The sequence below is a fragment of the Hemicordylus capensis genome, chromosome 5 (genome assembly GCF_027244095.1).
Source record: "Hemicordylus capensis ecotype Gifberg chromosome 5, rHemCap1.1.pri, whole genome shotgun sequence".
Lineage (NCBI taxonomy): Eukaryota > Metazoa > Chordata > Lepidosauria > Squamata > Cordylidae > Hemicordylus > Hemicordylus capensis.
Genome location: NC_069661.1, coordinates 99,964,652 through 99,977,650, shown reverse-complemented (window position 1 = coordinate 99,977,650; position 12,999 = coordinate 99,964,652). Strand labels below are relative to the sequence as shown.

At 43.3% G+C, this 12,999-nt stretch overlaps 1 protein-coding gene and 1 long non-coding RNA gene across 7 annotated transcripts in view; one reads left to right on the top strand and one right to left on the bottom strand.

Annotated features, from left to right (window-relative positions):
• Window positions 1–1,387, bottom strand: part of GABRG1 (gamma-aminobutyric acid type A receptor subunit gamma1) — a 122,702-nt gene extending 121,315 nt beyond the window's left edge. For 4 of the 6 annotated variants that reach the window (XM_053255399.1, XM_053255404.1, XM_053255400.1 and 1 more), the window contains exon 1: window positions 928–1,387. In XM_053255399.1, coding sequence (XP_053111374.1) covers window positions 928–1,028 — 101 coding nt within the window. In that variant the 5' untranslated portion in view covers window positions 1,029–1,387. The remainder of the gene's footprint in view (window positions 1–927) is intronic. The other 2 variants (XM_053255403.1, XM_053255402.1) reach the window with 1 other exon arrangement.
• Window positions 1,105–12,729, top strand: LOC128327119 (uncharacterized). The gene is made up of 3 exons (XR_008308476.1): window positions 1,105–1,385; window positions 4,266–4,420; window positions 12,167–12,729. It is a non-coding gene; the product is annotated as an uncharacterized LOC128327119 (long non-coding RNA).
• The last annotated feature ends 270 nt before the right edge of the window (window positions 12,730–12,999 follow it).

Genomic DNA, 12,999 nt, shown 5'->3' with positions numbered 1-12,999 from the left:
AAATCACATCCCAGTACTAAATGTGTTTACTCACAAGCCACACTACTAATATGACACCATGCCTAATAAGTATGGTTAAGTTTGCAACCATGTACTTCAATTCTGAGCATGTTTACTCAAAAGTATAATGACACTGTTTGCAAATTGCACCTCAGGTAAACACGTTTTAAATTGTGCAGTTCAATCCCAAGCATTCCGTCCCAGAAGTAATTCCCATTGGGCTCCAGCCTAGACTATTTTTTTTTACTCGTAAGTAAACTAATTTGGAAGTGTATCTAGAATTGCAAACTCAGTGAGATTTACTTCAGAGTAAACATGGACGGGAACGGGATGATCTTTGTGTTCAGTGAGATTAACGGCCCGATCCCATACACAGTTTGCACTCAAAAGTCTCGTGACCCAGACTGCAAGCCTAAGTACTCTTCTTACGAAGCTACTTACTTCCGAGTAAACAAGCTTCGGATCGGGCTGTACAGCTGCCACATACCTAAAGACACTTGCTTGATAGTAATAAGCCTGTTTGAATTTAGTGTGGTCTTACTTCCGAGTAACGATGCCACGGGATCGGGCTGTCAATCGCTTTCACGGAAAGGAAGGAAAGTTTTGACGTGAAGATGCACACTCTAGAAAGAGCTGCAGCAACCTCCGTTTGCTGAAGTTGCAGACTACGGGGGTTGGTGGCAAACTGGAACTTTCCCCCGCTTCCTTCCTTCGGTCCCAAGAACAGCGAAAGGGGCATCGCCAGAAAGCATCCAAACTATCCCGCATCTGCAAGGGGCGTGGGGAAGAGAAGAGCTTCCTTGACTCTCCAGGTTTGCCAATGCAATGAGGGGCAACTGCCTGGCCCACATGAGTCAATCAATACCCCCACCGGGGGATGCTGTTCTTCACAGCAGTAGCTACAGGCGGTGCCCTCTAAGTACTCACCAGCTCCCCAAGCGCACTGTCAAGAGCAGGAGCAGCAGCCTCACCCCGCTTCGGGGGCTCCAGAGAGGCAAGGGGAAGCAGAGGCACCGCCACGAATCCATGCGAGGTCCGGCTCCGTCTCTGCTTGTTTGCCGCCCGCGCGCGTGAGCGTCGGTCTTTACTCCGCAAATGCCAGCGCCGCCCCGGTCTGCCAGCCCACCTGTCCTCCAGCCGCCACAGCAGCAGCAGCGCTTAGGGAGAGCACGAGAATTCCCTCATCAAACAGGTAGCCGCGGACACTGGAAGGGCCCGTCAAGGCGGGACTGACCAATCGGCTCCTCAGGTTGCGCCATGAATTATCCGAACAGCCAATCAACCCGTCCGAGGGGCAGAACATTCTGTTTGTCAGAAGCAAGGAGGAAGAAAACTTGGCGCGTTGTGAGAGTGGTGGATTTCAAAGAGAAGAGAAAGAATATGGGGTGGGGGCGCTTTTTATAGACAGAATGAGACCCCAGCCGCGGCTTCAGCTGCTTGACTCCACAGCTAGCTGTGGAGGATTCGGGGTTTATTTGGATAGGGCAGTAACTGGCGGGCCTGTTTCCTAACGATATGATACCCTCCGTCGAGCAAATCTCTCAGAGGAAAACCAAGTAACGCTTCCCCTCAGGAAAGCTGGCAGGCAGTTTTCCATTCCTCTGAATCAGGGGTGTCAGTAAATCAAGTTACGTGCAGTCAATTCTGCATTCTGTTCTTGCTGAACTACAATTTCTCTTTCTCTGTCCAATTACACATACACAGAGATTAAAAATTTTTAAAAAAATTCCCCCCTTAAAATTTTTTAGTCCTCATGTGTTATACGGAAAAACAAATATCTGTTTTTAAAATGCATGCTGAACTTTGAGGGAAAGCAGCAGCAAGCAACTCTAAGGATGGGGGAACAAATACACACACACACACTGACACACACACCAGTTGCAGTCAACATGCATTGGGAACATTCACATTTCAATGCTGGGAGAGCTGTGGATAATGAGTATATGTGATGTGGACTTCCTTAGAATTCAATTCATATATGTACCCCCAAATTCGCATATCATTTAAACAGCACTGCCGTTAGACACCAACATGTAAGGTCACATCTTTGAACTCTGTGTGAGTTAATTCAAACAGTTGTTATCACCCAATGGTTTTGGATTCGCAATAGTTAATGTCCACAAGTAATGCACTGGGAAACAGCACACTGCCCTTTCTTAATCATTTTTAAATGGCCCTGAGCGGATGATGGAGACTGTTTTCGTTCTCAAAAACTAAACAATGCATTTGATCCTTTTTGATCAAAAGGATCAAATACACAGCTTACTGGTTTGTGTCTTATGTGAATGTTAATGGAGAGATAAAGTCTCAAATAGAAATAAAAAATGTAGCCTTTTGTATGGCATTCTAGACTAATGTAAATCCATATTGATTTGAGACCCACTTGCTCAGAGTGGTTAAAAGTTTTCTAATCTGTGATAATGATCTCAAGTATGCATCCTAAATATACCATTATCAGAGTAAGGGGTCGGAATTAATATTACCAAACTAGCATTTCTGAAACTATGCAAAAATCCCAGCAAGTTTAGAATATCCTAAGTCCTGTTAGCATATGGTCCAGTCTTTGAAATCCATTATCTTCCTTTCTCTTAGGCCTTGTTCTTATGAACAGTATTTCTATTTAATATATGCTTGACTCCTTAAAACTCCACAATATATTTGTACTGAGGGTTGATTCATAGGCCTGGAGCCCTGCCAGATGGTGATTTTACTTTGGAAGGGCAGGTGAGCATTCACATATCATCTAGATTTACATCCAAGTCCCAGTGAGCTATCAGGGAGCACTCCATACATGATTCGGGTTTTTCATTGCACATTAGAGCTTAGCCCAATTTATGTCGGGGGTAAAAAAAATCCACTTTTTGTATAGGGTTTTGAGGCAAATTCAAAATATCCAATATGCCCCATTACTCACCGTATTTAACCCCTCTTAATCCTGCAGTAAAGCCTGCTGTTTTGGAAAGGCCTGGCTTGCAAGAACCTAAAGAGAGCCCTTCTGTGGCCAGAAGCCTTTAGTGACTGTAGCAGCTACCAGTTCTGATGCTTGTTACAGTTTTCCATACCACCTGCCCATTTACACCTTCAATTGTGGGGAATGCAAGTGTTCTTGTAAAGAACCAGAGAGAAATCAGAAGGTTGCTGTGTTTTGTTGCAACTTTCTTGTTCCTCTCTGCTGCTCTGTTGGAGGATAAATGTGTGGGTGGGAAGCAGGCCTGGAAGAAGACTCTCTGGGTGGCTGTAGCAATAGTCAGAATCAGTAGCTGTGACAGTCACCTGGAGATGGCTTTTCATGTGGAGATTCTATTTAGGCCAACATGATGGTGTCAGCACTTTTCTTGGACTCCTTCTGTGACTACATAAAGCTGACATATGTGAGCCAGCCCTACAACTGTGAGAAGCAGGGCACTTACAATGGTAGCACTGGATTTTTTCCCCCTTGGGAAATCCACCGTGTGACTTTGTACAATTTCAGAAAACAGATAAAATATCTTTCTTTATCCAGGATTTTTAACCCTCACAGAAATCACTTGTTATATATATATTTAACCTAGCTTGGTGTTTTAGTATTTTTAGAGATGCTGCCTTTTTAGTGTCATTTTATAGATGTATAATTTGTAATATTTTAACTTATTAACTGTTTTGAGCAACCTTCTTAGGGGAAAAGTTGCTAAACACTTTATAAATAAATACTGAGACTGTTCACATTTTCAAACTTATTCAGAGAATAGGCCAGATTCCTCTTGGAAAATACTGAAGCTGTTCTCACACACAGCTTATCCCAGGCTAGGGAAGCCCAGCCTGGGTTAGGCTGTGTGTGAGAATCCCCGCCAAACTCTGGTGGGGAAGTGCAACCTATCCCAGCTTTTTAATTCAGTTCTAAGCCCGGGTTAAGGGAGTGTGCACACGCTTAACCTGGGCTCTGGGATCATGTGTCTCCTTGGGCTGCTGCAGCCCAAAGACACAGAGACACAGATGGCCTAGAGTGCCCATCTCCTGGGGGAATCTCCCAATGCACCACGCTCAACGGAGAGTGCAATGTGAGATTTCCAGAGGCTGGGATGCATTGTCCTGGCCCTCCGGAGCTCAATTGTCTGGGAGTGTGGTCTATACTCCCAGCACACTTTTACTTTTCATCTGGGGGGAAAGTCGGGTTTGCACAGCCTCCCCACCTCCGCCCACCCACCCGTATGTTGTGTGAATAGCTCCACTGTCTTTTTGGATTGGGTCAAATCTTACTCTGTTTTCCAACTTACTCTGTTTTTCAGGCTAGTTTTCTCTTCCTGTCCAAGACACTGTGGCACAAAAAAATTAAGTGAGGAGAAAGGTCAGTATCAAGCCAGCTAAAATCTGCAGATGAGATGACCCTGCACCCTGCTGCACACATGGTGTCATCCAGTCCAATTTCTGACCAAGAGGGAAGGTAAGAGGTTGAACGGACTCCTTGGAGCCTGGAGGAGTTTCCTACCTACCTAACTGCACTGGCTTCTGTTGGGGTAGTAGGGATCGAGGTCAAGCCAGTTCACCATTGAACCAGGCCAGCTCGAGTACTCGCCTGCGAGCTGGACCAGGGTCATGACCCATGCCATGCAAATGGCCAGAGCGCATGCATGGTGGCTGCCAAAATGGCCTCCATGACCATTGAGAGGGCCAAAATGGCCCCCAAATGGGCCAAACTGACCCATAGAAGATTGATGGAAGCTGGCAGGGGGGAGGGGAAGCCCCAGAGGGCCCCCCCATGGCCACAGCAGCACACCCAGAGGCTGCTGGACCCACCAGTAAGCTTAAAAGTGGGGAATTTAGAACCGAACCAGATCGAACTCAAGCTGAGCTGCAGTTCTAGTTTGGGGGCACAAAACCAAACATGCCTGGTCTGGTTTGAATCTGGTCCAGACTTGAACTGAAACAGGCAAACCAGTTTTGTGCACACCCCTATGGGGTAGAGGAATGAGTAAATGAGGCTTCTTTAAACAATGGAGGCCTTTTAAAAATAATGAAGTTATAGGATCATAATATGTTATGATTGTATTATTGGATACTTTGCTGCAAAATTCCATTCTGGTGGATGGGCAAGCCAAAGAAGGAGCAGGAAATATTTTGAATGGAACACCCACTACCCCTTGCTATCCCTTGGAGTCATACCTGTTCTGTGACTTGCTGAGCACTTGGCATTCTGCTGAGAGAAGGGTTCTGTATAATATAAAAGCAAATGCATTCCTTAAACCATGGTGAATAACTGATTAAGATGGTTATCCAGCACTGCACCAGTGAAATATTGCAAACTAGAATGGCACATTTGCATTGTAGTAGGGTTCAGCAACCAGGGGATTCTGGGCCAAATATGATGTTTAAAAGGCCCCTCTAGAGGGGGTCCCCTAGAGTAAAACAACAATAACAACAAAAAGTAGGAGCAATGAGAGGAGTGGAATTTCTGATAACACTTGGCAGCATTCAAAGCCATTTTGGGGTCAAAGGAAGGGGGCCTTGGCTCACACTTCCTCAGTCCTTACTTAACTTGGACATTTATCAAAGTTTGTTGCTGTTAAATGTATCATAGAGATGTGAAGCCTACTCTTCAGGAAGACACCAAGGAACACTGCCCCTTTGTATTTGGGTAACATATATTTTCCCCAAAATACAGCTGGATTTCATTTCACAACATCTTATGTCTACTGATCTTCCTTCTCTGGCTTTTCTCCTACACCCACACACTCATGTCTGAACATAGCAGTGATGGGCAGATTGGTATCCAATCCAACCTTTGAAGCAATGTTACTTAATGAGGAGCTTACTGCTGAAGCTTCTTGAGCCTCCACTGTTGCTATGGGGATGGAGCAAAAAAAGAGCTGCTACTACACATATATACTAGCCGAAATCCTTTCAGTTCACAATCTGCTTAATCCTTGCATCCAAGCAGTTCTGTATGGGCCACAGAGTTGAGACTTCGCTGGTGGTTAACCACAACACAAAGATGACTGCAGTTCATCACCCCTCTCCTGTGCTGGAAAGCAGCACAAACCTTGCTATCTCTCTGATATATTCTTGCAATAAAAATTTCAAGAACTGATAGATGGAAACATTCATAAATTTTGTGAATTTCACCACCCAGAACCCCTAACGGATCCAATCTAGTGAGCACAGGAATGAGTGGAAAGTCTTCTCATTGACTCTTGGGCTGTGATATTGTTTTATGTTTTATCTCTTTGGAAAAGTTCCAACACCATCCTTGGTGTTTTAAAAGGAGCTATATTGCTTAGAGCAGTTATTTTCAATTCTTTGATGTTGCTGTTGTTGTTAAAAGCCTAAGAGCCTATTCCCACGACTGGGTGCGTGGGCACATGCACAGGCGGGAGAGAAGGCAGGGTGGAACCTACCTCCCCCCACATGATTCCTGGTGTCCTCTCACACAATCTGCACTGCATGGAGCAGTGCAGATCTCTGGAGGCTGGGACTCCTTGTATTCCACAAGAAGACTCCTTGTATTCCACAAGAATAACCCTTGTACTCCACAAAGGAATTCCAATGGCTCATTGTCCCAGCCTCCAGGAATTCCACAATGCACCACACAGTGCATTGGGGGAATTCCCCAGGAGTTGAACACTCTAAGCATCTGACTCTATTCATGCTTGGGCTGTGTGCAGCCCAAGAATACACACAACCCCATACCTGGGGTAAAGGGTGCACATGCACCCTTTAACCCAAGTAAAAGCCCAGTACAAAAACTAGGCTTGTGGGAGAGGTAGCGCTAAGATTGGCCTTGATCCTGGCACTGCACATGAGCAGCCCTACCCAGGTAGGGCTTCTCTAACCTGGGTAGGACTGCTCATTCTCATAGCCTTTATGTGTATTTTGCAAATCTTGTTGCGGAGTACACTCCTGTTGCAGTAAATAAAACATTCTGTTATTATCCTTTCAAACTTTTTGGAGACATAAGAAAACAATGGTTTGACTGACAAGTAGTGCTAGGCTTCATTCTGAGGATGCACCCTGGAATGAAGATTTGGACACACTGATCAGCATCCAGACTAAGTAACTCAGAAGTTACTTATTAGGACTACTCAGGGGTAATTTAGTCTGGAGATCACCCATTGAGTGGATTAAATTATTGGCTACAACTTTATTTATATACTCATTTCTAAGCAAGCTCAGTGTTTAGCTGCTACTGCATCACCATCTTGGCTCCAACTTTATTAATTTACAGGTCTGATCTGACCTGACCTATTAAGCCAACTTCACTGCTTCAGTGTGGCATACTTGCTATGTTACCACACTTGTTCACACACCTGTGTATCCATGCCTTTGGACTAGCCTGGAAGAATTTTGCTCACAAACAAATTTGAAAGTGTGAATAACAGACTACAAGTCTGGACACAGGCAAATGGCAATGTTAAGGTACCTCAGAGGAGCAACAGACTTGGAGACAAGGTTTTTCAAACAAGAAATAACTCTTATTTATACATGTAAATGATAGTATTTGGCAGCCTGAATACTATCACAGTTGCACACTGCACAAGAATGAAGGCAGCTACTGGGACAGTACAAAAAGGTGGGAGGAAGTGAAGGCTCTAATAGCTTAGCAGCTGGTGGACATTGAAATTTAGGCAGATGGAGGCAGAGAGATGGAGGAAAGAGAAAGTGATCAGTCGGTCAGGCACAGGGCAGGCTTACATAGAGAACTCTGGTTGTACAGGACAATCCAATGCAATAGGCCCATGCAAGAAACACTTTAGGACAGTGATTTCAGCTTCTGTGGTTTTGGACCCCTGGCCCAGTGTTTCATTTTAGGACTCAGTGATTCTGCTCAGTGGGTAGGGCTGGAGCACATGAAAAGGGGCTCAGCCAGGCAGGTCAGAGGAAGTAGAAGGTGAAGTCTGCCACCCAGCTTCCACAATAAGTCCAAACTAGAGTCCAAACTAGAGATCAAAGATTGAGAGCTAAGGCTTTTATAGGTCTGCCCTCTGCAAAGTCCCAAAGGTGAAAGAACTTTAGCTTTCAAGGTGGACAAAGGGGGAATTCCAGGTACCAGATGAGGAAAGAGTGTGGGTGTGGTGGTGGCTATTCAGAGGAAACATAGAACAAAAGGGTGCTATTTAGGGGTGTGCACGAACCATTCAATCCCGAACTGGTTCACTTCAAACCAGACTGATTCGGCTGTTCAGTCGCAAACTAAACCAAAGATCGTTCGGTCTGCAATCGAAAAAAAGCAAGCCAAGTATGGGGGGATCCATTCAGGATCAAAATGGTGAGTGGGGGGGGGGGTGATGAGAGAAGTAAGTTTAAGGTTCTTACTGGCTCAGCAGTGGCCACCGGTTCCAATGCTTGTCCCCTGGTGCAGCCCAAGCATGTGGTGCTCCCTCTGCAGCAAGTTGCCCATGTGGGTGGCTTGCTGTAGTGGGAGTGGCATGTGCTTGGCTGCACCAGGGGAGCAAGCAGCAGAGCTGGCAGCCACCGGGCTGGTAAGAACTTTACACTACTTCTCTTGCTGCCGCTCCCCATCTGCCCTTTAGAACACTTTGCAAGGACTCCCCACTGCACACCTTTTCTTGTAAAGGGGAATCTTCACCAGATTCCCCTTTACAAGAATAGGCGCTTGGACAGCTATTGACTGAACCAATTTGGGGATAGGCTTTTTATGATTTTTAATGAATTTATTTAGATTTTACTGATTTTGAACTTTTCCACAATAGGAAACAATGGGGCAGGGGCGTAACAAGGCTGGAGTGGGCCCAGAGACAAAATTTTAAAATGGGCCCCTCGCTGATACACACACACACTTCACAATATATTGTCATGTGACTTGCCTCATGTGACTTGCCTCTGGGGGGCCCCCAGGCAGCCGCCTCCCCTTGCCTAATAGTAGTTACGCCCCTGCAATGGGGATTGAAGTTGCCATATCCTAACCCTAAAACGGATCCCCAGCTTTCTTTAAAAAAAAAAAAAAAAAGCTAAGCTTTAGCCCTTGTAGAAGTGGAGTTATGGAACAAAATGTGCAGTCATTATTTTTCAAGTGTTTGGATTCTTTGGTGTATAGTAACTTTCTCATAATGAATCCCTATAAGGATTCATTGCACACCTTCATTTCTTCTATTCATTTTGACTGTCACTGGACAGTGCCAACTGTCAACTGCCATGTGCCAACTACACCCCCACCACCACCATCACCACCTGCAAGGTAGTGGGGTACTCATTTTAATTTTTAGGAATATTGAAATGTTTAGATTCTTTGGTGTCCAATAACTTTTCCTCATAATGAATCCCTATGAGGATTCATTATACGCCTTCATTTCTTTTGCTCATTTTGACTGTCATTGGACAGTGCCAACTGTCAACTGCCATGTGTCAACTACACACACACACACACCACACACACACACACACTGGAGTACTCAGTTTATTTTTTAGGTATTTTTGAAGTGTTTAGATTCTTTGGTGTCTTCATTACACACCTTCATTTCTTCTGTTCATTTTGCTTTGCAGATGCGGGTGGGGGATTAGTGGCATTTCATGTTTCAACTACCCCACAAGCCACTGGGTACACATTTTATTTTTTAGGAATGTTTGAGGTGTTTAGACTCTTTGGTGTGTAATGAGTCCTCATAGGGATTCATTATGAGGATAGGTTATTAGACACCAAAGAGCTTAAACACTTGAAAAAAATCCTAGAACATAAACTGAGTAGTACCCCACTGCCTTGCGAATGGGAGTGGGGTGTAGTTGGCACATGGCAGTTGACAGTGGGCACTGTCAAAAAGACAGTCAAAATGAATAGAAGAAATGAAGGTGTGTAATGAATCCTCATAGGGATTCATTGAGGGAAAGTTATTAGACACCAAAGAATCCAAACACTTGCAAAATAGTGGCCACACATTTTGCTCCATAACTCCACTCCTACAAGAGCTCAAATCAGGTGGGATTTGATTTGGACCCAAATCTAGACAATGGACTACAGGGGTGATTTGTTTTGTCTCCAAATCACCCAAATCAGCTAGATTCAGGTACAAACCCGAATCAGTGTGCACATCCCTACTAGGAATTGCTATTTCCACTAGTCATCTTGGATGGGTGGCTCCACTCCAAGAATCAGATCATTAGTGAAACTGGTCTCTGTTCTTCACGCCTTGCTTATGTGCAGAGGAGGTCCTGTTAAGGGTTGACAGCCCTCAGCCAGTAAGCATTTGGGTGAGTAAGACCATCAGGGCCCAAGGGTGACTCCCTTTCCCATATCTTCCCGAGCTCGGAAGATCATGAAGAATTGGACTGAATAAGTCTCCTTTCACCTTTCCAATGTCTCCAGGTGCTCACTGTTGTTCCAGGTGTGATCAATCCAAAGGACCAATGCCTCCAGGTGTCCACCTAACAGCAGTAACCAATCTAAAAGCTAACAAAGAGGTCCAAATGAAAATCAAATTTAATTCCACAGCATCTGACAATGCAGAGAAGGTGGATAAAGCCCTTATTCTTTGGCCATTTGGGAAATGGAAACCAAATTTCCTACTAGACTTCCTACTGGACTCAAAAGTCAGATAGGGTAATGGGGCACCACCATTATGTCAAAAAGAGACCCAGGGAGTAGTGTGGCCCTTGCTTAGCCCCACTTGCTTTACCTTGCCTTGCCTCACAAGGCATTTTTGTTGACAAAGCCACCTTTTCCTAGGTAGGCCACAAAGCAAAGACCACAAGTCTTAAGAAAGAGTAATACACAGTTGATGGCTGATTTTTCATATCAGTTCATCATAGTTTTCTTGCACAGAAACAGTGTGAAACTTAAGTGTAGATCTTCAATATGATGACTGCACATACATGTATCATGCAGCATGTACACATACTGGAGTCTTAATCTGACTAGGAATAATTTCTCAGATCAAATGCATGCAGTGAAATAAATCTGTCTCATGCATTTTTGTACAGAGATATAATTTCCACAAAGGAGAAAATGAAATATATTAAGAAAAATCCTAAAACAGAGAAAACAGAGAGAGGGAGAGAGGTGCTATAGCCGAAAGTGTTTGAGTGTCTGATTCCCCCCCCCCACTAGAGATTTTGTATGGCCTCATAATGCAAAGAAGTTAACTCAGATTCCTGTTTCATACCCAGCCCCCCAGTAAAATACAGAAACTATGAAACCATAGTGTGGTAGCAGATGAAAGTTCTCTTTTAGGCATCCTCTCAGTGACACACACACAAAATGAATTTCAGATGCAGTATATTTTCTTGCAGTATTGTTTTTGACAATAGACAAATGGAAAAATGAACAGAAATATGATAAATTGAGACAGCCTATGAATGACAGGCATGAAAACCTGCTTGCCCTAAGAATACAGACTTGTCTTGGAACTTCACCGAGAGGATACAGTTTTTAAATTGTGACATAATGGTATTTTTTGCGGGGGGGGATATGAAAAAATGTTGTTTTAGAATGCAACAGCCAAAAGGAGTTCAGATTTTGATGGAATATATTTTTCACAAGTGCAAAGGACAAAACTTGTGTCAGAATAATCTCTTTCCGATAGGTCCTCTTTCCGATTTTTGTCCTAGGGGACAAAATGCATGCTTAAATTACTTTTTAAAGAGTCAATTAAAAATTTAGTCTTCTCCCGAAACTCAAAAGTGCATAACAATTTATGCTCACCATAGAGACTTTTTTGGAACAAGTCTAGTTTAGAATCCAAAATATTTCTACTAAAGTCAATGGGATTGCTTTGGATTACGTGAATTATGAGCCACACCCTATTCTTCAAATTTCTTTGCTTGCTGCACATATCCTCTTTAACTTGATTTTTTTCCTTCCACACTTTACTTTCCACACTGTGGTCTTATTGCAAGTGGTGCTGCTGGCAATAAGGTTTAGATGGTGCAGGGATTCTCAACGTTGGGTCTCCAGATGTTATTGGACTTCAGTTCCCATAATCCCTAGCCCCAGTGGCCTTTGGTTGGGGATTATGGGAGTTGAAGTCCAATAACATCTGGGGACCCAACGTTGAGAATCCCTGGTGTAGAGGACTGGCAAGATTCATAAATGTCAGCTCTTGGATACAACCAAGATCAAATATATAGCAAAAACACAGTGTTTGTTAAGAGCATTTGTTGAGGTTGCTTTTTATATCTTGTAGATATTGCTGTGATCTGAAACACAGGAGGAGAGTGATGGGTTCCCTCTTTCTCTCCCTAGTGGCACCCTTATTGCTTAAAGTTTATTCCTGCTCCAGTTTGTTGAAGCGCTCCAGTGAGGAAAATCACAACATTCCTGAGAACCATTTCTCATACTTCTTGCAAAGTACTGGGCATCTCCTTTGTACCTCTCCCACCTTACCTCTCATCATATCTTAATTTGCAAAATATAATTATGTTCTATTTTTTCCTAATGTTGTGTTTCCTTGTCCCCTTTTACACAATTTGCTTTTGGTTTTCCTGTTTGCTGAAATAGCAAGAAAGGTATAATTTGTCCTGAAAAGTTTAGTCCCAAGTACTTCTTTTAAAAAAATAACCTTCTTTGCTCAGGATTAGCTCCTTCACTTAATTTTCAAGTGTTGCTATAGTCATGCTGCTAGTAATCATGTTAATGAGTAATGTAAGCAATTGAGGCAGCTAATCAATGTATCAGGGATGAAATCTTAATTAAAATGGTATTTAACTCTAGGAAATAAGAGCTTTGTATAATTTCTTTTATAGCAGTCATATTGACTGTTTGGTAGAATGTAATTGTTTCACGTATTTTTATCCTAATACAAAAGTGGCAATGAAGAGCTATGTTTTTGTAGTCTATTTTCTGTGCCCTTTAAACTGAAGTTTCCTCCTCTTCCTCTTCATTTATACAAGAACACTTCAAAAGGCCAGAGCAATGTTTTATGTGATATTAAAAAATCAATATTTTTTCAGACATTTTGTACAACAACTAATATACTACACTTACTCAGTAATTCCCTTCAGAATGCATTTATAGCACATATACTTTAAGCAAAAATCCAACATGTACTTCATTTCTTGATTTATTTTAAGATATAT